Genomic DNA, 26,981 nt, shown 5'->3' with positions numbered 1-26,981 from the left:
AGATAGATATAGATATCTATATACACACATACATATCATACATAAATCTATATATACATACATACAGTCTTCAACCATATGTCTGCCCCTCTAGTCACCAGGGTAACAATTTGAGTATAGACGGTTAGGGCCACTTGAAAACTGTTATCAAAAACAACTAAAAATATTTGATTATGTTGATGTGAAGTATCATTCTTATAAGCAAGGGCAACACATTATCACCATTTACATTTTGTTTCCAACATATTAATGACAATCCTGGTTATCAGCTTCTATTGACGGTCTATTTTTTTAAAGAAATCAATTAAACAACTTAATGGTGATGCAAATGAATATGAAAAAGCAATTAAATTTAAGATAAGTTTTCATTCTTCTCCCAGACTGTGGGAAACTCCCAGTTGTAGAGAATAATTGGGGAATAGTATGTTTCATTTAATTCAGTGTTCGTATTAGCTTAGTTATTTCCACACCATGCATAAATCTCCTAGATTTTTAAATATTAAATATTCCTTCATTAATTAAGAAAACTTTTCAGGGTATGAGGTTCCCCTGGGACTATAATAATAATTACCTATGATACCAATCAGACAAATTGGCAAAGTACAGTGGAAGGGAAAATAGTTATTTGGGAAGCCTGTATGTTTGAATTCTGAATAATTTTGAATTACTGTTTTACACAGATTCCGTAAGTAATTTCCCCAATCCCATCTACAAAACCAATAGAATTTCCTAGACTTCTTACATAGGCTTTTAAACCAAAAAAAACTGCAACAGCAACAAAAAAAACCCTATGCCTACCCAATCACTAGCTATACAAAAGCCTAGAATGAGGTAATTATGTAGCTTGGCTTGAGAAATAATCATTTGTCCAGAATATTTAGATCACTGACGCTAAGACGCTAAGTCACTTCAGTCGTGTCCGACTCTGTGCGACCCCATAGACGGCAGCCCACCAGGCTCCTCTGTCCCTGGGATTCTCCAGGCAGGAACACTGGAGTGGGTTGCCATTTCCTTCTCCAATGCATGAAAGTGAAAAGTGAAAGTGAAGTCGCTCAGTCGTGCCCGACTCTTAGCGACCCCATGGACTGCAGCCTACCAGGCTCCTCCGTCCATGGGATTTTCCAGGCAAGAGTACTGGAGGGGGTTGCCATTGCCTTCTCCATTAGATCACTGAAGCAAAATGTTACTGAAATACTTGCATTGTTTAATTCCCTTCATACATATAAAAATAGTTATTATTTAATACACTCATAAAATTTTTATATTGCACTTATACATTGCTTCATATTTTTCTAAATATTTTCACCTTCATGGGACTTGAAACAATGCAATGTGGTAGGTAGGTCCTACTACTCCCATGTTACTCAGGAGTAAGATGAATTCAGAAACATTTACGTTTGCCCAAGGTCAAATGGGTCATGAAAAACAGTACGACTTACACTCAACTTGCAATAAAGGGCTTCCTCCATCACACCTTGATGCCTCCCATAACTAAGGTATTATTGATTTTTTAATACTAAAATAAATCCATGGCCCATTTCCTTTGATATTCACACTGCTCCCTGAACTTTCCAGTGAAGTAGTAAAATTCTGCTAACATGAGAAGTCACTCATCCATGTGAAATTTTGTTTTATTCCTTTAAAGAAAAAAAACTTCCCAAACAACACATCAGCAAGGCTCTGAAAATAAGATGGCAAATTGTGGTAAAGTTGTGAAAACAAAGACTCAACAGTTTTGCTCCAGTGCAGGCTTGTTGCCATGAGCTAATAATTCCAGACTTTGAGCAAGCCGAGCCTCCTTTTTAATAAGCATATGCCTCTAGGTAAAGAATTTCTACTAAAAATTATTGAGGCATGGAACAAGGTAAGATGTGTGAGCTCATGTTGGATTGTTCAATTATGAAACTGAGTCCTGTAGCATTAAGAGTTTTCCAACTTGACAGATTATTCCTCTTGTATACACTTGTATAAACATACTGCTTACGGCTGAAATCTATGTAAGATTTTCTTTCAATTAAGATGTCAGGGATGACAGACTGTTTTCATTGTCCTTAGCAGAATGATAAGTACCACAGCAAGAGATTTCATGTCCTTGTTTTTCCCTCCAAAGGATGTCATCCAGTCTAGGAGTATCAGTAAAGTCTGCTGGTCTTCCCTGCCCTTGTGCAAGACCACTATCTTTAAGGAGCTAAGGGCCATTGTTTTTGTTTGCAAGATCTCAGGAGAGTCACAGCAGACTGCTCTTCTTTCCCAATTCTTCACCAGATCCATTACCTCCTGGGATCAGTTATTAAACTCTTAAGACAGGCAGATAGGCCACATATGTGGACAGGCAAAGGGAAAAAATAAATGATGAAAAAAATTAGGTTGGAAAATTGGAAGAGCAATATTAGCATCAAAGTCAGGGCACAGCCATCTAAGAAATCTTGAGTAGATAAAAACAAAACAAAACAACAACAACAACAAAAGAACCTGGTGTTGGGGGTGGGGGCCAGACTTTAAAAAACCTTGAAAGCAATAAAATGGCAGGAATGGTGGGCAAGGAGCAGGCGATACAGATACCGTTGCTATTAAAGTTTCTGATTCTGGAGAAGAAACTTTCTCAGTTAACTTTTAGGCTTTCCATCTCATCATCTGTTTCATGAATGGATCAGACTACAGGCTATCTGGAAATCCCCTGAAGCTCTAAAATTCAGATTCTAGGACTTGAACTGAAAGTGATATGTTCTTAATCTAGTGAGGCTCTGTGTTTTATTATGATAAGGGTACTCTTTACTGCTCACTGGTGTGTCCACAGCACTTAACCTGGCACCTGGCACAAAGAAGGTGGTCAGTGTATCTATAGTAAATGAAATTAGGTTCATACAGCGCTTAGTTCTTAAATTCCAAATAGAAGGTGTCCCTAAAAAGTGAGAGAAATTCTTGAAAATGGACCCAATCCATTCTATGGAGCCCACACTTCATTCTCGTTTAAATATAACATGAGTTCACACACAGATTAGAGAAAGTTTGCTGCCCACTATCTTTGTATTTGCTTATGAAAAGAACGGTGTGTTTCTTTTGAATCTTCTTAAATGAACTGTTGTGGCCTAATTGACCACACTAATTTCTGTCTGGGATACAGACACTGAAGAGTTAAAGAGGGGAATGCAAAACTCTTAAATCTAAAGAGAAGGCAGTTTGTAGTGAGAAATATTTATTCTTCTCCTAAGTGAAATTTTTTAAAGAAATATAAATTCTTGTTTTGTAAAGAAAGCAAATTGCCAGGATAATCAAATAGAATGTGAAATGGAAAGACCGTATAGTTGATTTCTTCCCTAGGTACTAAATATATTATAAAATGGGATACTGAAGAACATAGGCTTTGGAGCTAGTCTGCTAAAACTGGAATCTCAGCTCTGCCACTTATTAGCTAGGAAACCTTGGGCAGAGTTACTTGACTTCTCTGTGCCTCTGTTTTCTCAACTGTAAAATGGGGGTGATACTTACCTCATGGCATTAAATGAGTTATCATATGTTAAGTATATTGATTAAAAATTAGTTGTGGTTATTTTTGTTTTTATTATTATTATTCTGAGACACTACCCAAACATCAGATTAATCACTATACTCAAGAAACTGTGGCTTAAGGCTAGAATCTTTTGTTGTGTTTATATGTGTTGGGGGGAGATCTTAGTTCCCCTACCAGGGACTGAATCCAGACCCCCAACAGTGAAAGCGGTGAGTAAGGCTGTAATCTTAAAGAACATCCATCCTTAGCTTTAACTGAAGAACTATAATCTAACAAATGTAAAAATGTCCCAATCTCCATATATATATATTTGTTTTAAAATGCATTAACTTTAGAATCCCAAACTCTTCTATGAAAGCAAATGGATTCTTCCCACCAATGATTTTACAGAATTGCAAAATGACTTCACAGTATTTCTCAGAAAGGAGCCTTGAAAATATTTCCTCAAAATGGAACCAAACTAGTTCCCGAGAGATCAGTCCTCAGTATCTTGTTTTTCCTGAAAACAATGACAGAAATCCAACAGAAGTAATAACTGGGGAAACAAGAAAGCTATCTGGCCCCCATTCTCAAAGACATCATATTACTTGTATCTTTTAGAATGAGCTCATGCTCTGTACCAGGTCTTATAGCCAAGCTTCTGAAACTGGCTGGCAAATATAGTATTTCCCCTTTTAACAAATAAGGATTTTGAAAGTAGAAATTCTACAAAGAAGTAGAAATAGTTAGCTTGAGAAAAGGTACCAAAGTATCAGCAGAATTCAATTAAAATATATTTCCCTTTTTAAGCTTCCTCAGGCTCAAGAGAGGACCTCTGATAAAGATTGGGAATCTCCCTGAGAGAACTGTCCCTCTGTCCCTTTTCCTTTGGTGACAAAACATTTGGGCATCCAGGAAGAGAATCCTGCCTTAGTATTTTCATCTTATCCTCGACCCAGCCCCTCGCCTCCATCGTGTCTTGAAAAGCTAGTACACTAGCCAAAGCGAAACAGCAAATGCTCTGGCTCATCAGAGATGCTAGTAAGCCCATATCCTTGCGATAGAACTCAACGCAGCTCCATGGCCCTGAACCGTCTGGTCCCTCACTACCTCCCCAGCTCATGGCCATGAGCTCCACACATCTCCCGAATGATTTTCTTCCAGCTTTATGAAAGCACCGTCTTTCTTCCTGCCACAGACCACTGACATAAGTAATCCTACAATCTTCTCTGGGCGATTACACCAGGATGGGTGAAGTAATAACTGGGAAAACAAGCACTTTTTTGTAGTGCTCTTTAGTGTCCTTTGCACTCTTCCCTGGTAATACTTATCCTCATTTATTCAATCAATCATCAAAAAATCAACTGAGCATCTAATATATTTTGGACGCTATACACTTTAATTTCAGAGGGGAAAACTTGTTTGGTAAATCAGATCACTTGCATAAGAATTCATTTACATATGTCCAATTGGCAACAATAGGATGATGAACAAAATAGACGTATTTCATGGCCTTTTGGAGTTTACCATCTCTGCTTCTCCATTACAATTCATTAAAAATTTTGAGTGAATTTTTTAAAATGTCTCTGCTCCCAACTAGACCATATACTTCATAAGTCAGAGACTGTATCTGCTGTGTTTACCTGTGCAGACACAACTGAAATTTAAGAAAGTATATGATACCAAATAGATGTTTAATAAGTATTTCTCAAATTAATGAAAACATAGATATTAAGGATCTCTTTGTCTAGCAAAAGACATGGCAAGAACAGTGTTCAGTAAATTATCTCTGCTAATTAATATGAACTTAATTGGTTTACAAATTGTGAAACTCCAATTTATATTAGCAACTTAATATAACCCATTTCTGTTCTTGAACAGCATAACTGGTTACCTCCAAGGTAATCTGTACTTTTTATCAGTGTCCCTTAGATTAAACTCAAGCTTTCAGGTGAGCTCTAGACCCATTTATTTTGGCCTGAATTAAATTAACTTCCATTTGAAATTACATTTGGGGCATTTCATAAGAAAAGGCTATGAATAATTCAGGAACACTCATCTGTCCCTAATCTATATAATATTTAAAAAAACAGGATACCTGCCTTGCAATAAGGTTGCACTTTATAATGTTCAGAGCTCTGGGCTCAGAGGTACCAGTGACACCCACATCATGGTCAACTGAACATCTCTGCTTTGCACTGACTTATCGATACAAGAACACTTTTGTAATCATTATCACCAGGGATATTGGAAATTAATTTTTATTAAATTAAATTAAATTTACCATGCACTTTCCATTTTTCTTTTAGAAAAATCAATTTGGTATTACTGCAATATATGCACTGTATTATATAATAGATGTAGTATGTGATATCTTGGAAATGTAACTTCTTTTTTTTTTTTTCAGTGAAAGCCTGAATGCAAGAGAGTCGACAGTAGTAATACAATGTCATACAGCTAACAGAGCTGTATTCCGCTGGAGCCTTTGCTGGGTTTTACAGCATGCTTGCTGCACCTACTCAGGCGGAGGAGGTGTTTACTAATGCTTTCAAATGTTTCAAACAGAGAAAGTAGTACTAGAAGGGGAGAGGTGAATTTACGGCCATTCTGCTGAGACTAGTAGATCAATCTTTTTTTCTTCTTCTTTAATGACTGATTTCTGCACCATTAATCTGAATTAGTCATGCAGTCGGCCTGATTCATTTAAGTTAACCAAAAACATGGTTGGATTGGTTTCTGAAGTACTTTTGTAAAAAAAAAAATTCATTTTCAAATTCTGATTTTTTTCCTTTGTAAAGAGTTAAAGGCTCTTTTCTTTATAAAGACCCTTTATAAAATATCCTAAATGCCTGAATAGTTTGGCTTTAACCATGGATCAGACTTAAAGACATGAAGGGATGGTTTTTCAATTAGCCAATAACTTGTCAGTTGTTATCAATTATTCATAAAGTTACACTTAGAAAAGGCAAGTAAATGCAACTCAAAAGACATAAAATAAAAGATGGTTTTAAATGCAGGCTCAAATAAATGATATATATCTCTTTGGCTGGCTGGAGGGAAATTTTTTCTCCATAGAAACATATCTCTCTAAGTAAAATTTCTTCCTGTTTGTGAGATGTTAATAAGCTTCCTCCTTGCTTCCTAAGGACAAATAAGTAGCCCTCTGATTATGAGCCTTGTCGTTTACAAGGGACTGCTGCTTGCATTCATTCACCATAAATGAATAATTCATGAAAACATTCACTAACACACTTGCTCAGATGTTGTGTAGAGGCAGAGAGCTCCCTTTGCTTAGCGATATCCCCTTCCCCCAACTCAAGTCAGCAATTTGGTTTTGATTTCTTCTGGACTCTTAGCTTGTCGGCTACAATAGTTCAATGAGTAATCTGTAGCAGAATCCACACCCAGCACAATCCCCCAATACCTATGTTCCAAACAGACTGCTTAGTTTTGCTGCTGAATGACAGAAGCTCCAATTGCAAAAGATTTCAGCCAGAGAAAACAGAAGAGCCCTTGAAAAGATCATATGGGCAACTTGAACTCATCCTTGCATTTTGAAGCCTCCCCACTAGGTCACCCTGACTAATGTCTTTATCTAACCTCTTCTTGGATTGTGAGGCATAGTCTCTTAGGCAGTTTTCAAATACCTCTCTGGGGAAACCAAATTTATGACAGCCCTTCCACCCACCTCCCCACAGCCACTTGCCAGGGTGATTTCAGCTCTTTAGGAGGAGGTGATAGAAATGATTAACTCCACAGATACACTGGCGGGAGAGAGGATGTGTCAGCGATGTAGAGTGGGTTCGGGCCGCTGAGATGACACCCACAGACTCTGTGACACACGCACACTCTGCAACCTTAGGCTGCTACAAGCTTGATTTCTCAAGTTCTGTTTTCAATGATAAAGTACCTGGAATGCTCCAGGGTAACTTACTGGTTCTCCAGGGAAACACATACAAGGAAAGAGACATTGCCTTAGGTTTGGCAAACTCCTCACTGGGTTACATGCTAACAGACAGCTGCAAATTCTAAACCTAGGCTGTAATCAAATAACAAAAATACATGGGATAGGGTGTGAGGGGTTGGGGAAGGGAGAAGGGGAAGGTATGGAGGAATTAGAGAAGGTTCTAAAGAAACACTGAAAAATACTGAAGGGCCAGAAGGGAAGACCTACATGGGAAAGTAAAAGGAACAAGAAGACAGGGAGATGATGATAAAGATCTTCAAATTTTTAAATGACTATATTAGAGAATGGTGACCAGTTACTTTCAAATCCAACTGAAGCAGAATAACAATACTAAGACAGCAGCACACGGGATTTAAGTCAAAAGACAGAATATTTCCTGAGAATAAACAGTGTAAAACAATTAAATGGCTTACTGAGGTTTTGGAATTTCCTCTTACTAGACTCTTAAGAAATAGATTCGTCCCCATCTGGCAGGGTTTCTAGGGAGGAGGAGGAAGAACTGGCAGGCCTCTCCTAGTCCTAAATTAGGTCTATTATTTTCACTTATTTTAGTCAGAGTGGCTGACAGAAATGATAGAGATAATGTTGGCTGCCATCATTAACTAGTAAATCGCATAAAGCAGCCTTGTGCGGCAGCTAAGCTCTGTGTCGCCTGCTGGCCCTGCCACAGACCACAAGTGTGTGCTCTGCACAAATCCTTTAGCCTCTCTACTTTCTCAGAGGCAAAAGAGGGTTGACCACCCCCACTTCAGAGGTGTGCTGGGAGGATGATCCGACAATCATATATGAGATAGTATTGAGTGTGCACTTGGCTCTTGGAGGATGGTCAGTGTATATTCTATTCAAGAAATGATTTGTCTATCTTAGAAAATAAAATTATTGCTAGTGTCATTTTAATACACAAAGTAAAGCTATATACTCCTAAGTTGCAAGGTGATGCGGTTTGGGGAAAAGACAGAAAAACGCAGCCTCTCTGAGGCATCTGAATGTCTTTCCCATTCCTGTGAGTCCTGGTGTATCCTGCTGGATCATCTTAGAGAAAACTACTGCTTTCTCCAGCCCAGGCTAGTCTCTGCTTTGTGTTCTCAGAGCATGTCTCAGTTTCCCCCTTAAACTGGAGAGAGAGTGTCATCTGGGATGGACTCGGCACACAGTAGGAGCCTTGTGGAAGTTTGTTGAACGACTTAATCCCTGTACATGTTGACTTAATCCCTGTACATGATGTCTCACTTCCTGGCAGCAGTAGCCCCATGACACATCCAGACAGGCCTTCTTTTTAAGGACCGTGATGACCTGAAATACTATTCTGAAGGGACAGTCAACTTATCATTGACTTGAAAAAGGGGGATTGGGGGAGGGGTAGAGTTTCTAGGAAGCTTGTGTGTCCTCCTTGGGCGATCTTTCCCAAGCCTCTTTTCAAGTTCTCCCACTTTATAGCACTTAACAGGAAGCTAAATTGATATTAGTCTGAAACACTTAATAAAATAGTAGCAATAAAGTTCATAATAATGACACTTGGCATGCACTTTGCACTTTGCATCCAAGGATCTCAAAGGGCCTTGCAACTGGGCTTTTGCTATGTTCAAAGCTACACATGGACTGGACATGAGCAAAGAAGCCACTGAGTTATAGCTTCCCTTTGGACAGAGTTGATTCTAAACTCAGAGATTGAGATTGTGACCATATTACGTGCATAAACACATCTACTGCACACAAACACCCACAGACGGCAGACAACTACATGTTAAAGGCAAAAGTGATATAAAGACTTTTGGTCCCCAAAAACATGCTTTTGTCTGTAATAGCCGGGTCAAACTCTGGAACGCAGGCTTGCATTTTGGTAGGCTTGTTTTATTGTGATATTTCTTTCAACCCCCTTCTCAGTGTTTTTATAAAAACAATTGGAACATCTGTGTCTGTTCTTTAAAGGCATGGAAGTTTTAAAGGGCTTATTTTTCCTTTAAGTTCATTCCGGAGGAAATTTTGTTTAGGCTTAAATGATTAGTTAAAAGCCACACAGGGGTTTATGTATAAAGCATCTCTTCTAAGGCACTTTTCCCTTCCCCGGTGGCCTTCCACTTTGCCAAAGAGAGTGACTTGCTCAGTTTCCCATATTATTCCCCAGACAGCCCTATTCATACTCCCAAACAAATGTGGTATTTGGGGTTTCAAGTTTAAATGTAATTTGGTATCATTTCAGATGTCTTCTTACAGCTTAATAAACATCTTCCCCAGAGGGGCACGGATCTGATTTTAATTTGTGGTAGGGTTATAGTCACAGTAAATGTCAATTTCAGCTATCGACAGTCAGTCCCTACTAGAAACAGAAATAGAGAGTGACTGTCAGTGCATCTAAGGGACACGTGCCACAGGATGCTTGCTCATAGGAGTTCACTGTTCTCCCAAGAAATCCCTGCAGTGACCTGTGACGACAGCTTGGTTTCTCCTCGGGCCCTGGGAAACCAGTGGCTCACCAGAACAGAATGTGTCAGTCTAAAGATGATAAAAAGATGCAGTGAGGTAGCTGAGTCCTTGGCTTTGAATCTGAATATCCCAGAAAGTATGCCACTTTCTCAGCTACCGGTTTGTCTGGGGATCATGGGCTGTGTCCTCAAGAGTTTCATTTCTTCATGGATAAAATAAAGAGGCTGAGCCAACAATCTTCAAGGACATTTTGACTCTAAAAGTATATGGTTAGATATGATCAAGAGAGGGTAACTTGGCTTATGGAGAGGCCCAGAACTGTTTATTTCAGGGACGCAGTGCATCAGCTATGAGGGGCTTTTCCTCAAAGCAGGGGACAAATGGGTAATTCAACACTAGCCTTTTCTGTGCATTCCCTTTTTCCTGAACAAGAGGCAGGCTCCAAAGATGCCGGGATGTGGGTACTATTTAGCTAAGGAGGGCAGGAACCACAAGTCCTGAGGGGCAGGTGAGGGGGTAGTTCCTTCTCGCATATGAAAAATGATCAGTTTAATCAGCATAAAATAAAGGTTTCACTCTTCTGTATACTAGAATCAGTCAATTATTACACAAATAATATTCTTTGAGAAAGGTAGGCCAGGTCCCCAAATAAGCAGTTCTGTCTTTTCACTGGGGTACATGAGGCCCTTGGAACAGTTCGGAGAATGACAAAAATCCTTCAAGTCTGTGACTTGCTAGGAAAAACATTTTCACTACTGAGGAGTAAGTGTTATCTGACCCTACTCATTTAAGAGCTAAGATAGTATTCCCTAAATGCCAAGGTTGAGCCCTATGGCACCCTGTCTGTGGTGCCTGGGATGGTAATTTTATGTGTTGACTTGACTGGGCCATGGATGTGCAAATATCTGGTTAAACATTATTTCTGAGTGTGTCTGTGAAGGTGTTTCTGGAAGAAACCAGCATTTGAATTGGTGAATGAGTAAAGCAGATTGCCCTCCTCATGGTATATAAGCATCATTCAACCTGCTGAAGGCCTAAAAAGAACAAAAAAGGAAAAGGCTGACTATACCTCCTTTCCCCACCCCTCTGTAGGACTGGTTGAGCTGGGACATCAGCCTTTTCCAGCCCCTGGACTGACACTAACCATATCAGTGTTCCTGATTCTCAGAGGTGTGAATTTGGACTGAAATTTGCATTACCAGCTTTTCTAGGACTTTAGCTAGCAGGGAAAAGAGCACGGGACTTCTTGGCCTCTATGATTGTTGTAAGCCACTTTTTTATAACGTCATATATATTTTCATAGTGTATTGCCTATTGGTTCTTTTCTTCCTGCTGCTGCTGCTGCTGAGTTGCTTCAGTCGTGTCCGACTCTGTGCGCCCCCATAGATGGCAGCCCACCAGGCTCCCCTGTCCCTGGGATTCTAGAGACTCCTAAATAATACAATGTATCCTCTTTAGAACCTTTTCCCTGAAAAGTGTCCTATATTTCCTTAAATATATTTGATAGCAGTGAATTCATGGAGTTCAGGCATTAACTTTCACATCCTTCATCCTCTGCTTCAAGTCATTCACCAAGTTCTATTCTCTCCACTCTCAAAATAGACCTGGACTCCATCCACTTGGCTCTGTCCCCACTACCAAGATCCTAGTCCAAAATACCATCTTCTCTCGCTTGGTTCTTCCCACATGTTCTACCTCCCGTTTTACTCCTCTCCACTCCAACCTCGGCATCATAGCCAGAATGACCTAATCATGACATTTCCCTCCTCAACCTTCTTCTGTGACTTTGCTCAGCATTTAGAATTTAATAAAAACATCTTCTAAGCATTCTACCTCTTTTATATCTGCAGGGCTACTCTCCAACCTGACTTGATACATTTCACCCATTCTGGCTTTCATTCATTTCCTAGAATGTGTTAAGTTCTTTCCTACCCAACAACCTCAATACACCCTAATGCCTTTACCTGGAATGCATACCCATCTGCTCTTTAACTGACCAGCTCTTACTTATCTTTTCAATCTCAGTTTAAATATTACTTTCTTAAAGTTTTCTCTGACCCTCAAATTCCAGGTGCCTCTAATTTAGAAGGTTGCATAGTTCCATGTGCTTTTCCTTCGTGCTATGTCTAACAATATTTTTACAGGTATGATTATTTAGTGTCAATCTTTCCCATTAGACCCTAGCTTCCTGATGGCAGGGGCTATATGTATCTTTTGACTGTCAAAGGTAAAGTGATTCTGACTTTTTTTTTTTTAAACCATTGAGAAACTATGCTCTAACTTTCTGGAATGTTCCACTCCATTTACATGGAAGAGAAAAGAGAATACCATAATATAGCTGCAAAGGTTTCTAGAAGTTAAGATGATTAATTCAAAGTGAGTGAGTATCAGGATATTCACCTACATGCTCTTAGTAATAGATCTTTCTGATAGTCTGACAGTTGAGGCTATTTCTTTTGAAAAGCACAAAAGCCTAATGGGATGCTCATTCCAGGGCTTCTAATTTTTGCTTTAGGTTAATGTTGAAGCTTTCTTATGATAGTTAGGTATTTTCCTCTTTTGCCAATTATTTCAATTATTGAAGCTCTCCAGAGGGTCAAAAGCCATAACTTCTATGTAAGGTTCCCAAGCATCAAATATATATGCCAAGAAAACTTGCTTAGTTAAAATAAGACAAGAAGAACTATAGTTATAAATGCTGTGAACTGGTTTCCTTATAAGGCAGAAAACGGAAAAAAGATCTTCTGGTTTTTCACTCAAAAACAAAGTAAACAAAATCAGTGATTTCCAAGTCCAGTGCAGCTGAGAGAATTCATTTTCTTAATATGGAGTGGGCTCAGGAGTGATGAGGGAGAGAGTGGACATTCAAGAATGACTGTCTACTGCAGACTTCTGGCAGACTCTCCGGACTATTGGTCCACAGCCAGTGTTTTTTTTCATAAATGAATTCCACATCTTTATTAAGTTAAGAATTTCTTTTTTTTATTATTTGAAACATACTTTAAATATTTTGTTTTATGACGTCCTGGAAATTGATACAATTCCTTCCAGATCAAGGAAGATGGAAAAATCAATTACATTTTTTTTTTTTACATTTAGAGAGATTACACAAAAATTAGGCCCCAATTTAATTTATCCATTACTCTGAATATCATTTGACGTCATGTGTGAACAACTCAAGACTGCCAGAATTGAAGGTGTCCTTCTGATTAGATGAATCAGTTATTTTTGCAGAAAAGCCCTAAATGATTATTAAATAGAAATATACCCCTACTGTGAGTTGATTTAGAAAAGACTACACAGTTAGAATTATAGATTTTAAATTAGAATGAACCTTTTATAAGAAAAATCCATGCAAGAATAAACAGAAATACATCAGAAGCCTGATGTGAGCTTCTGATGTCAGATTCTTTACACAAACAAGTTACAGTTTGTAACCCAGAGAATGAACCTTATTAAAATGAACTTTATCTGACGTGGATAGAATTTCAAAGTTGGCCCATTTACAGATGAGTTAATTGGCTTTATCCGAAAGCAGAGAAACTTTCAGGACCATTTAAATCATGAGAATCGGCGGTTCAGAATGCAGGGATGGGCTAGGGAAAGAAATGAAGCCTAGACCTCAGCAGAAACTAGAGTTGTCTTCCCCACTCTTCAAAACCAAGTTCTCAAAGCCTGCTAATGGGTTTCACTGTTTTCTTTCCAGTGCTTATCATAATCAGGGAACCACACATTTGCATCCCTAATGGACCCCTTTCAAAAGTGTGTTGACATTTCAGTAGGTTTTGAATAGCTTGTAATGCTTCTCTCAATTTGGGCAGGTGCCCACAAATCTCCTTATATGGGCCTCAACATATAGACTGTCTGCTTTACTCACTTTGTTTAATCCCTGGGAACCTATCTTAATTATACTCTTAAAAAAGTGAAAACTCAGAAGTCAGATGACTCAGAAAATGAACATCTAGCTGGACGTCCACATGCAGGGCAGCATCTTAGCTGTATCTGTGAACTCAGGCTTGGGCTAAAGGTATCATCCTTCGTGTGCTAAATTCACTTTTTTGAGCTTCTATTTTTATCGAAAGGAAATAGATATAAATAAGACCCTGAAGATAAACATAGGTTAGGAGAGAAAGTTGAAATGAAGCAGGGAGCTCATCATCTGAGCAAAAACTCCACTGTACTTTACTGCTTGCATTTTCTGCGAGGACCAAGAACCCAAGAGGGCCTGTGGAGGGGAAATTTTAGTCCCACCTACTTTTTGTGGCTTCAGTAAAAATACATTCCAACAGAAACACAACTAAAATTATTTTTTAAGTTTATTTTTTTAAAACATTTTACTCAGTTCCTGAGACGTTTCAAGAACTGTGCTAGGAGCCCAGAGTGAATAAAAGATCACCCCTGCCCTTAAGAAATCCATCCTGTCGTAGGGAAAACAAACAAGCCACCGCAAGTCAGCACAGGCATAATGGGAGAATCCCTCAACAGATATCTGACATCCTAGGGGTTTCGAGGGAGAGATCCCAGGAAAGGGGACACATGAATTGTTCCAGGGAAGATGAGAAGTTAGCCCCCTCACTGCATGTGTACATGTGTGGGTGGCTCATGTCTGTGAGAGTGAAAGAGAGGGGTTATCAGTGGTAGGGGCTCCAACCGGAGTTAACTCTGAGCAAAGCAGGTTGTTAAAGTACATCAACACAGACCAAGAAGACGTTAAATAATTATTGTTGTTTATAGCTTAACGTGAGATGAGAGCAATCTCCTTGAGTGATAACCACCCCTATCTAGGAACACATGCTCTCTGATGTGTGTTCATTCTGCCTGATCTGTAGAGAACAAACTGGGTGTGTAGGTTGACTGCATACATTTAGACTTTTTAAAAATGAGTCCTCCAGTATTTCATGGAGGTGTCTGAGTTACAAATGAAAAGAACCATTTGATAGACTATACTGCATGAATCTGATCCTTTTTGAATTAGAGGGCAGTACAATAAAAGGGAGAGAGAGATTTAGGGTAAGCGGCAGGGAGGCACTGAGCTGTGGACAAGGCTTCAGCATTTTCCAGAGTCAATGAAGCCCTTCTTGGTCCTATTATCCCATATTAAGCTGCTTCAGAAAAGGTAAAAATGGAGCCAGACGGGCCCTGCTTTTTCTGTTCTGAAGTCCTCCAAGACTTCAGATACCAGAAAGCTAGTATCATTGAATTTCTTTCCAGCATTCCTAGTTTTCATTTATTTCTCACTTTGAGCTCAATAAATATAAATAGGCATGAGATGGGGAGGGGGTGTATATTTTAACAATCACTGGCATGAGGTATTTTCACTGGAAGGCCTGAAGACGGTTTTCTGGGTTTTATGTGACGGTTACTCTCCTTCTGGTGCTCTTTTTGCAACAAATTAATTTTCATTTTCCTGGAGAGGAAGGTCCTACCTGCAAACATGGTGTCAGATGCTATACCAACAAGATAGTAAATAGATTCCCCATTACTTCCAGCACAGAGTTAAAACATATAGATTTAAAGATAGCATAGCTTTTTTTGTGGTCTACATTGACTTGAAACCTTTTGAAAAGTACATTGTTGTTCCCTAGTTTCTAAATCGATATTGGCAGTCACTGAATGCATCCTTTCTTTCAAAGGAAAAGAAAGGAAGGAAGGAAGCAGGCAAGCAAACCTTGGTCATCCTGGCTTAAACAGGAAAATGAAACAGGGGCTGAAGACAACGTCGCTACACGGAGCTAATGGCCTGGCCCAAGCCTTCTCACCCAGGCTTCTTCCTTCACTCGCTGTGTGCAGCTTAGCCCAAACCCACTCTGTCTGTGCTTTTGCATGTGAAAAATGAGAGACTGTAAAAGTGTCAGCCGGCATCTGTCAGCAGTAGCCAGTAAAAAAGAATGAGAGGGCATGGAATACACAGGGTGCACAGCTCTTATAAGATAATCAATCCATGAGTCTTCTCCATGTTGCACCTGAGTTTCCTCATGCCAGTAAAAATTCAAAAGTGCGGAGAAGTTCTCATTTAGCTTATTAAATAAAGAAGCTACAACAGAATTCAAGCTTCCAAGACCATTCCCAGCAACTTTAAAACCTCAACACATGCTCTGCCTCTCTAATATATAGCATTTCCATGGTGCAGCCGTTTTAATAAACCAATGACTATTTTCCTCCAATCTGTTTGCTTTTAGTGGGCTTTTTTCTTCCGTCCCCAAAGAAGCTGGCACACTAATGTCAGACAAATGACTAGAGTAACTGTGGACTGCTCTAGACACAAGTGAATAAAATATATCAAATACTCCACATCCCCAGAGTATATTATTCTACTTAGAAAATGGTATAATTGACTTTGGGTAGTATGGGAGAAAAAAATCCAAGATTTTTGAGTGGTGGGGTTATTTTCTGGTAATTGCTTGACTTGAAACTTTAGCTTGTCAATCAGACAGCTCTCCTAGCCCTATAAATGTGGGGCTTTTTGGTAAAGGGAGGGGGGTTATCAAAAGAGAACTGACAAAATGGCTAAAGCCCCACAGGCCTTTTTTCTTGTCATAAAGTTGTTGTCAAAAAGATTCGCTATTATGTCTGGGATGGGTGAACTCCGCGGCAATTTGTGTTCAGCTAAAAACATCTCAAACCATTTTTCAAACATTTTGAGGTTTGGCAAAAACCTGAAATCCATCTTGCCAAGCACTCCCCCCTCCCTTAATTCTTAAACCCATGTGTCTTTCAAGGGAAATTTAATCCGTATGTTTCTGATTCATTTACACTTAACTCATCAAAATGGTGTTTTGTAAAAGCTATTTGATGTTCAAGAAGTCTTATGAGCTTCTCTTTTTATAAATCTGAAAAGCCTTTCTTTCGGAGAACCAGAAAATTGTATTTTACCAGCTGTAAGCCAAATGATTTGAGCTGTGTTAAGAGTTAAGAACCTGCTGAATTTAGGAGGCAAGAAAATAGACACAATGACATAAATAAGCATCCTCATATCTGCCTGCTTACACTTCCACCAAAGGCCTTTCAAACTCACTTTCCCCTGAAGAAGCCTATGTCACGAGGCTTGAGAACAAGTCGCAAAGCTAAAGCAAGAAAGAACCCTGGTCCTACGGCGAAAATGCCTTTTGATTCTGGAGATGACCAACTGAAAATCCCAGCTGAGCATCAGTAGAAGTAAACCAGGTGTGTTTCATTAGATAAACCCATTACCAAGAGAATAAAATAATCAGTGAATGACAGAACAAGAAGAGACTTAGGAGATTTCTGGCCTAGTAGTATTTAGATTGGGTTCCAAGGACTTCTGGGTGGAGGTGGGGACGTGAGTTGAGGGAAGAGCCGTGGGCCAGTCGGAAGCTCTATTTTTCGCACTGGGTTTCTACATAAGAAGACTTTTGGTAAGTACTCCGGGGGTAAATTCAGTTTGAAAACAAATTCCTTAATTTTATATGAGGACACTGAGGTCTGGGGACAAAATCTTGGAGTTGGGACAGAGGTAGCAATACAACCCTGGTCTTCTGACCCTAGTCCAGCACTCCACTGACCTTTCCACTATGCCTGTGCTTTCTGAACTCTGGCTGAGGTTCATTAGAGGGTACTAGTGAGGTATTAGTGAGGAACTGGTGAAATCAGTTTAATCCAACATGACTAGTATTTTTTAGGATGTGATCTCCAAGAAGTCAAGACACAGTAAAGACTAAGTATTGATTTATCAAACTATACATACATGCACATGTGTAAACACACACATGCAAGCACACATATGTAAACATACACACATATGTAAACATACACATGTTCAATCTATTAGGCTGCAATATAAAATATATCCCTTACTGTTGTTCATATCAAAAAAGTTTTGAAACCCCTTTATCATACAGAAAACTGTGTTCCTTTTCCTGGCAGTTCAGCCAATAGTAATTTTCAATTTGCCTCATTAAAGACCACGTGGCTAGAAGAAGTAGCATGATGAGCCTTCTTACTTCCTGGAAGAAATCCTAAGACTCATCAGGCTATCTCACTGAAGGCAACTTAATACAGATTGGGAGAGAACGGAACAAAGAACAAATGTGTGATGGGGGAGGGATGTGAGGACAGATACCTCGTTGAGAAAAGAAGGCATCATATTCATCTTTGTATGATTTACAAACAGCAAGAATGATGTTCGACTCGTATACTGGCCAGCTGCACAGTGTAAAATCCAGACATATTAGCACCAGCATATTTCCAAAGTGCATCTTCCAAGCACTTAACAATCATTAATTAGTTAGAAACATCCTTCCAAGGTCGGGAGGCACAATAGTTCATCTCCACACCATGGAGCTTTGGAGACTTCAGGGAAACTGAATAAAACAGCACCTGGACAATTACTGTGGAAAGATTAATTGGGTTAACCGGCTGTGAAGGATCTTGTGATAAAGCATTATGAAAAATGCTGTCCCCCCGTGCACTCTTAGACGTCAGCGCTGGTGTCTTTTGTGCCTAAGAGCCGAAAGTTGCTTCCACGGCAAAGGATGCAAAGTCATTAAAACAACTATGAATTACCCTTTGCTCTTTTTTTTTTTTTTTTTTCCTTTTTCAGAATCCTAATGAAGTGACAAGTTTTCTGTGGTCACAAAGTGCCAGAGTCTCTTTGGGATTAAAGTGCAAAGTGAGGCTGGACTGGGAATTGTGGTCTAAAACAGTTCCCTATGTGGGGAGGGAGAGGGAGGAAGCAGCGAGTTTCAGAGCCCAGAGGTCACATCCTGCAGGTGGGTGGGTGCTGTTTCTGGGGTGGTTTCCAAGCTTTGTCCTCATTGGACATGGACAGGCACTTGGCTGGTAGGAGAGGGAGGAAGGGAGAGAGCAGAGGGAAGCACAGAGAGCCTGACTCCTGGACGGTTACCCCATCTCACTTACAGACAGGGACGATGGGACGCCCCACCCACTAACTAGACACCGAGGAGCTTTTGGCTGGAGGCAGAAAGCAGACTATCTGTCTGCTTCTCCACCCCTCCCTCCAGACCAAAGGGTGGAGTGTTTGCACAGCCAGGTGCCTGAATGACTCCCAGTTTCTCCCAGCCTGCCAGCGGCTCTTTTGTGCCCCTGTACCTCAGAGTCTTTCTTTGCACTCTCCCCACTGCACCATCCCAAGATGGTGAACTCAAAAGGGGAACTAGAAGCATTTGTTTGAGCAAGAAGATGCAATTCCTGGGTCCAGGAAGTCCAAGAGCCTGGCAGGGTGGAAATGTGCTCCTCACGCCTTGGAGCCGGATTCTGGCACTGCCATCAAATAGCTTTAGAATATCAGATACTTTGTCACATTTCGGAGAGGCCTTAATTTCTGAATCGGTAAGGTGAGCGGGTTGGGTTTAGGGATTTTTAAAATTTCCGCCTCATCCAGGCGTTTAGAATGATAGAATTATTATTCTATAGCTAAGGAAGTTCTAGATGCTGAGCATAAAGGCAAAGCAAATGCCATCCCTTGTGACCTGTACATAAGCGCTTCCTCTTTACTCTTGGTGGAAGGAAATGGCAACAAGCAGCTTCACACTGAGCTAAGGGAAGGTCTGAATTAGGAAAATGATTTGGCCCGCGAGAGGCCACTTCATAACCCGTATCAGGGTGGGTGCTGGCGAAAGCAGAACTGAAGGTGAAAACGCAACGCGAGAGTAATTTACATGTGCATTTATACTAAATGTGTCTATCATAATTGCTGTCATTATGATTAATTCCAGAGGAATTAAAGGAGATCAGCCCTTTTTTGCAGAGTGTTGCTGAGCTGACTGAAGTATTATGATAAATAAGAAGGTAAAGAAGAGGCAGATGCAAAGGAAAAATTGCCTTATGCCATCTAAAAAAGAAATCTGTGCGTGCTAAGTTGCGTCAGTCGTATTCGATTCTTCACGACCTTATGGATGGTAGCCCGCCAGGCTCCTCTGTCCATGGGATTTCCCAGGTAAGAATACTAGCGTGGCTCTTTTGTATATCTAAAATGTCTACTTTATACACTTAATACCAGCTATGTATTCTTACATCCTACACATTTTCTTGAATTATAAACATAATTTATTTATTCAGTATATATCTATTGAGCATCTGTTGCATGTCAATTGTAGAGCAAATAAACTTTGTATTTACAGGAAAAAAAAAAAAAAAAAAAGAATACTAGAGTGGGTAGCCATTTCCTCCTCCAGGGGATATTCCCGATCCAGGGATTGAACCCGTGTCTCTTATGTTTCCTATCTACTACTTAACTAAAAGACGTGGGGTGGGGGAGACCCAGAGCCTCTTAACTCTGAAATAAAATGTTTTAAAGTGAGATTTTAAGCCTTATTTTCTGGCCAGTGAAGAAACGGTCCCACAGCCAGTGTTACGCTTCTCTCCTCACCTGTCCTGTTCACAGCCTCCCTAGCCTTCCATGACTCAGTTTACCTTTCCAGAAAGGAACTGCTAAGTAATGGTGTTTCTCTCTACACTACTGATGCCCCCAAAGACCATTACCCAGACTTCCAAACAAAGTCAGCCAGTCTCATCGTTAAATAACTAATACCTATGGAACATTTGTTAATTCCATGCTCAGTGCATTATAGTCATTATCTCATGGACTCCACTTCATAGATGAAGTAACCAAAGATCAGAAGCATTCAACAGATCAGAATCACACAGCTACATGTGGTAAAGCCAGAGTTTGAACACAGATCTGTCTGACTCCAAAGCAATGGATAGGACGCAATTACATGGGACGTAATGATTTCGAATAATGAGGCTCCACTTCTGCAAAGAAGCTTGCTTTGCAACCTCTCCTTAGCAGTGATATAGGTTCCACTGAGGGCAGAAGGGCAGAGCCAAATGGGCAGTGAGACTCATAAGGCTACAAGAGGCCCAGCTGGCCCCTCTGCCATGTTAGCACACTTATCCAACTCCACATGACTTTAAGCCTTTAAAGATCTTTGATTTTAAAAGTTCATAGGCTCCTAAAACACAGTAATTGATGATAGGCATTCCAGCTTATAGAACACTGCCTCTTGGCCCCATTTCCCATCTCCCATTAAGATGAGTGATTGAGCCTATGCATTAATAGATAGCTTGGCATTCCTTTGAAGCCTTCCTGTTTTTTCCTAGGCTTTGCTGTGTTTGACACATCCAGTTCTATTTCAGTCATTAAAGACAACAAGGAAAAAAAATAGATAAGGTAGAATTCAACTTTGGGTATCATGTGGAGGAAAGGAAGACCCTGCTGATAGCTAGGTGGGTCTTGGCTACTGTATAACTACTGTCGCACTCTCCATAATCATTGCAAACTATTGATTAATTCTTCTTGGGTGCAGCGTTGCTTCATCAATCATTAAATAAGCTCTCCTGCCAGGGTAGGCACAGGAAGAAAGATGTATGGACTTGCTATAAAGTGTATGTGTACTGCGTCATGGACTTTGGAGTGCTCAGTCAAATCAATTTCAGGTTTCAAGGATGTAAGTAGTCAAGGAACTGCTGTGGTTGCAACCAAAATTCATGAAATACACACTGCTGAAAGCACCAAACTGTACTACAGTTTGATCAGACTAGCAAAGTCTGTTTAAAAATTATAAACTTCAGAGACTTCCCCAGCGGTCCAGTGGTTAAGACACTGAGCTTCCATTGCAGATGGCACAGGTTCAGTCCCTGGTTGGGGAGCTAAGATCCCACATGCTGCACGGCACAGCCAGAATATAGGAAAACATTTATAAACTTAAAGTTTGGACCACAGAGTTTTTATTGACGTGGCTGACTCATTGGAAAAGACCCCGAAGCTGGGAAAGACTGAAGGCAGAAGGAGAAGAGGGTGACAGAGGATGAGATGTTTGTATGGCATCACTGATTCAAGGGACATGATCTTGGGCAAATTCCAGGAGATGGTGAGGGACAGGGAGGCCTGGAGTGCTGTAGTCCATGAGATCGCAAAGAGCTTGGCGGCTGAACAACAACAACTACCCCATCTATCAATGCCACCCATGTTCCTTCCTTCTCTCAACTATTTCCCACACCCCCGTGCGATGCCCATGGCCCCTGGCACAGGCACTCATACACACATCCTTCAAAAATCCAATCAAAAGGAGTTTCCCTTCAAAGGTCCGAGGCCCACAAAGACCAAATAGAAAGAGAGCAGAAAGAAGAAGCCTGCATTCAACCCACTGCTTCTACTTTTTTCTGTGCAGTTTCAGAAGTGACCACCCTACTTTCCTTCGGGCTCGTGACAACACTCTGCCTCAAGTCCACACTAATTTCTGTCTCTGGATGTTGACCTGGCCTCCCTGACCAACATGTACTTAGTAAACTGGAGACATTTTCATCATGCAGCTTGAGACATCCTGAAGTCTGTTTCCAGCAGAGGCTTGGAGCCCCTGGAATGAAACTCTTGCTATAAGTCTTGGGCTCCATCACTGTAATAGAAACCCACCAAGTTCGCTATCATATCCCTTTGTTGTGGTTGTTCAGTTGCTAAGTCATGTCCCTTGTCACCTTGGAAAACTCCTTTTCAATCTCTAAAACATCATTTTTGCTGCCAGAAAACACACAAAAGAGGAAATAACAAGCCTAAAAGGTAGTGTCACCTGACTATAAATATGCATTACATGCATGAACTATTGCAAATAGAAATTCTCTTAGTCCAGTCCAGAATGGAATCCAGTTCTCATGACTGAATTTGCTCTTCTCCATTTCACTCCATTTTCCCATTCACAAAGCCACAGCTGAGCATGAATGGGAATGCAAGAGTCTTTTTTCCAACCTGCATTGTTCTCATCTCTCCCTCCACTCAGGTCACTGGGAATCTGGCAGATTTTATCAGCACTAGTCCTCACCTCACTTTAATCAGAACAGTACATTTACTTCTGTTTCAAGTACCTGACTTGATCTCAGACCTGCTTGATTTTCTGAATAAAAAGAAGACATAAGGGAAGAAAGGCTGGCAAAGGAAGCAGCCTGAGTGATGCTGGGAATAGGATGATCAGTTAGAATCTGCAGTCACCCGCACAGACTCCTGGGAGGACCCTTTCCTGCATCCTCATGAACCCAGCAGCTGAAACATGATTCCTGTGATCTTGTTGAGTGCTGGGGCCCTTAAAGAATGTCTCCAACCCTGACGACTCTACATGGTAGGTATGGCTATCCTCACTTTACAAAGATAGAGACTATGGCACAGTGAGGTTAGGTGGCTTGCCAAAGTCATATAACCAGTGATTGGAGGAGTGACTGACTTGAACCCAAGTCTTCTGACCCCCAACTCCATGCTCTTTTCAAAAGACCACAGTCCTTCTCTGATCAGTAGCTGTCTGGTTTTCTGATGTCACCCCCTTCCTTCATGTTGAAGATGTGTCTACCAGGGGAGAAATGGCAGGGGAAGAGGAAGAAGGCTGAGTTCAGTACTAACTTAGCGTAGGGGTAGACAGTGGATATCCCCCTGCTCTGTGCCTGGAATACGGATGGAATATATTTATACCTCTTCTTTTATGCCATCGAAGCCCTGCCTCCTCCTTCACCTGCTAATATGTGAAGCATGGCAGTAGGGACCCTCATGGAGGGCAAAGCTGCCACTCAGACCATGCCTCAAGGAAATGTAAAACAAGGACAGTGTCACAGGGATAGCTCATTGCCAAGCACAGCCATAAGGCCCCTGATGGTCCTGAGGGTGGAGAAAAGTTTGTCAGTGATGGCAAGCTAGACTTTGTATGGATTGGACTTGAGGCGTTAAAGCTTGTGTGAACTGTGGCAAGTCTAAACCTCAGTTTTCACATTCATAAAGGCAACACACACACACACAAATAAGTACAAATAAATAAGAACACTAAATAACATCAGCCAGTTGTGATCATTGCCAGTATCCAGGTTGTGATATTTACTAGAGTTTTGTCGGATGTCACCAGAATGGGTAAGAGGTGCATGGGAGCTCTGTATTATTTCTTACAAATACATGCATGTCAACAAGTACCTCAATACACATTTCAATTGGAACACAACGGTAATCAAAACAAAAACTCCAAAGAAAACAATTACCAAACAGCAGAGCTAATGATTCCTATTCTTCTGGGTTATCATGGGGAGAAAGTGAGGTAATAAAAGTCTGACTGAGGATCCCAGTGAGGCTCACACTCCTAGCCCTGCCTCTTTGTCAGTCATTTCAGGACCTTTCTGATTATAGGTGAACACCTTGGAGCCAAATCAACACAAATGGTAATGCTCTAAAAAAAGAAATCATGCTCTCTTTATTCCTGAAGAGTCTCAAGCACATACTTGGCACTCATCAATCTCTGCACAATGACTAATAACTTCACCAGTGGTTTCGTTTCAGTTCTGGGTAATCGACCTTCCCCAGCCCCCGCCCCGCCACTGCCACCCGTAACAGGCGCAATTTTCCCTGTGCACAATTAAACTAGGTCCATAAATACATACTTGACAATAAGGCTACTATCCTGGAATTTGGCAGAAGAATAGGGATATTGTTTAGTAAAATTATATTTCTTACAAGCACATATAGTTTTGCCTTTCAAGTTTTTGAGGATTTTAAATAGCCTTCAATCTCATCTAAAAACTTGAATTTATGTTGAAATTACAGAAAGCTATCAAGAAGTTGTATAGTTTTAGGGGGGTGGAAATCACTAAAAATACCATTTTGAATATGAATATGAGTGGATAAAACATATATGTCTCCTGTATTTTTAGCACCATTTTATGCATTTGAGGGACTTGTGGGGTCTTTCAGAAAAGTTTACTCTATTCTTGGATTTCTCCACCATTCTTTTTGACAGACTCACCTAAGTAATTATCTCTCATTGAGGACTCCTTACAGGCTACAAGTGGAAACAGAATTTCACAAGAGGCACATTCATGCCAAAAAGCAAAAGAAACAAAAAAACAAAAACCAACTTTTAAAGTGAGAAAAGACATGTTCCCCTTCACCCTCCTCCATTCATTTCTTTCAACGCACTAATTCATTTTGAATTCAAACCTCCGTTTCTCTAAACAGCTATGCCAAATACCTTTTAGCAAAACTTTGAAAGAACACGGACAAAGACACAGAGCTTTTGAGCTTGAAGGGACTTCAGAGATCACCTTAGATTGGTTCCACACAGGGAGGAGGGGCTTGTCTCCCACCTTGTCTACTCCCTCATTTCCAAATGAAGCCCAGATGCTTTAAGGGACTTGCTCAAGGTCACCAGGATTAGCACTCAGGCCTCCTGACCTCTACCACATCACACTGTTTCTTCCAAAAATTACTTCCTCCTTCCCTTTCCCTTCCATCTCTGCCCCAAAAAGGAGAAAGGGGAGAAGATCCATAAAAAGTCATGATTAATGATACCCCAAACATGCATTAAATAAACATAAACACCTTTCTGGTACGTGCCCCATGCCTCAATATGCATCCAGCTCTATGATGGTCCAGACTAATTGAGCCAGAGAAGTTTTGGACTAGCCAAGAGTCAGGGATCTCTCACTGGACTGGCTTTCTAGTTGTGGAGGGCTTCAGCTGAGAACTGTCTAATAAAGCTGGCTGGTTTTAGAAAGCATTCAGCGCAGGCCGAGCATCACAGCACTAAATGTATTTTATGAAACACACAGAAACGAGGTAATAATTTTCAAAACGTCAAAGTCTCTCCCTCTGGGTACCCTGGATCCTTAGAGCATTAAGAACACCATCAACTGTCTCTCTCTCCATCTAGTCTGTGTTAATTCCTTACTCGCAAATATTAGCTAGCTGCTTTTAGACAAATCAATCCGGAAGTTTTCATCGTTGCCCCCACGACCACAGAATCTCATCTTGAAAATAACTGAAGAGCATACAGGTTTTAAAGTTAGCACCCGGATTAAGTTAATTGTCACGTGAAAGAGCATGAAGTTAAAATTAACTGCTGTTAAGCATTAGCTGAGATAATAGGTGAAAGACTATAGTTACTTTGAGGATCATCATCTATGACTTTAAAAACCAACAGTACATTCTCTAGAATAAATGCAATAGTACAACTCTTCCTACTCAGCAGGACACACCAAGAGTTCACCAGGCATTTACAATTCACTGGTTACACTCAAAAAGCCACCCCCTCTCCCACCATCACTTCGGTTCAACTTTTTATGAAAAGACAACAGTTTTGAGCCATTTAAGAGAAAAGGGAGAGAGAATCCCGGTGGAAAATAATACACAGCTGTGATAATATCATGTTTTTTTTTAAATACCATAATATAGTTTTACTTTTAATAATAAAAGATAAAAAAGGGGCGTCTGTGAATAATTAGAGATTGCAGTCTGAAGCCAGTTACAGTCACTGCAATTGATAATAAACTGAAAACCCCTTGAGAGCAGGTAAATGCTTTGCAACCCTGACCCCCTTGCTCTCACATTACTTAACTACCCTGCGGTTCTTGCATTACATCACCATTCAAGCGATTGGTTCCTGCATTTTAACTCTCTCCCTGTCTCCTCCGATTAGCAGCGACACTGCAGGCAGAGAAACTTCGCCTGAGTTTGCTCTGTCTTGCTTCGCTTTTTATTCGTGGCTCTTTTGCTCCAATCCCTCTGGCTCCCTCTGCTTTAAAAAAAAAAAAAAATTGTGCCCAACCCAGCCTCGGTTCAACTCATTCAGGTCGCTATACTAGAACAAAAACTCTGATCCAAGTGAAAAGAAATGCCTCTTCGGGACCAGAAGAGGAGCCCAGCAGAGGGGCTGGGGAAAGAGGAGAAGGAAGAAGAGAAACAAAGCCGGGCAGAAAGGGGAGAAGGGGCGAGAGAAAGAGGAGGAGGAAGGGTATAAAGACTCAAGAAAAGAAGGCGGTAGGGGCCAAAAAAAAAAAAATTATAAAATCGGGAAAAAAAGAAAATAAAATTAAAAACAAACCTCATGGACATCACTGAGGCTGAATTCCCTCCTGAGGTGCAGAACATGAGAGCTCTGGAATGAGTGTGTGTAGAATTTGAGCCAAAGCTTAACTAGCCTGAGTGACTCACATCCTTCCCACTTGATTCCAGGCCAAGCGATGATGTAATGTGCTGGCCCTTCTCTAGCGCCCGGCTCTGGCTCTCTCCCTCCGGCTCGCTCGCTCGCTCTCTTTCTCCTGGGTTCGCCCTCCTCCCCCTTCTTTTTAGCTCAGTGCTGGTGAAGTCACCATTTAAAT

At 40.6% G+C, this 26,981-nt stretch overlaps 1 protein-coding gene across 3 annotated transcripts in view; it reads right to left on the bottom strand.

Moving 5' to 3' along the window:
• The window catches only part of CREB5 (cAMP responsive element binding protein 5), a 439,883-nt gene that overhangs the window by 107,396 nt on the left and 305,506 nt on the right, over positions 1-26,981 (bottom strand). Inside the window, exon 1 of one of the 3 annotated variants that reach the window (XM_005679265.1) lies at positions 26,705-26,916. The exons of the other annotated variants lie outside the window; for them this stretch is intronic. Within the exon in view, the coding sequence (XP_005679322.1) occupies positions 26,705-26,751 (47 nt within the window). The 5' untranslated portion in view covers positions 26,752-26,916. Of the gene's footprint in view, positions 1-26,704; positions 26,917-26,981 lie in introns of those variants that run through there. 3 annotated transcript variants of the gene reach the window in all.

The sequence above is a fragment of the Capra hircus genome, chromosome 4 (genome assembly GCF_001704415.2).
Source record: "Capra hircus breed San Clemente chromosome 4, ASM170441v1, whole genome shotgun sequence".
In the NCBI taxonomy this organism is placed as follows: domain Eukaryota; kingdom Metazoa; phylum Chordata; class Mammalia; order Artiodactyla; family Bovidae; genus Capra; species Capra hircus.
The sequence above is the reverse complement of the archived record's forward strand: the minus strand, read 5'-3'. Positions and strand labels throughout refer to the sequence as shown.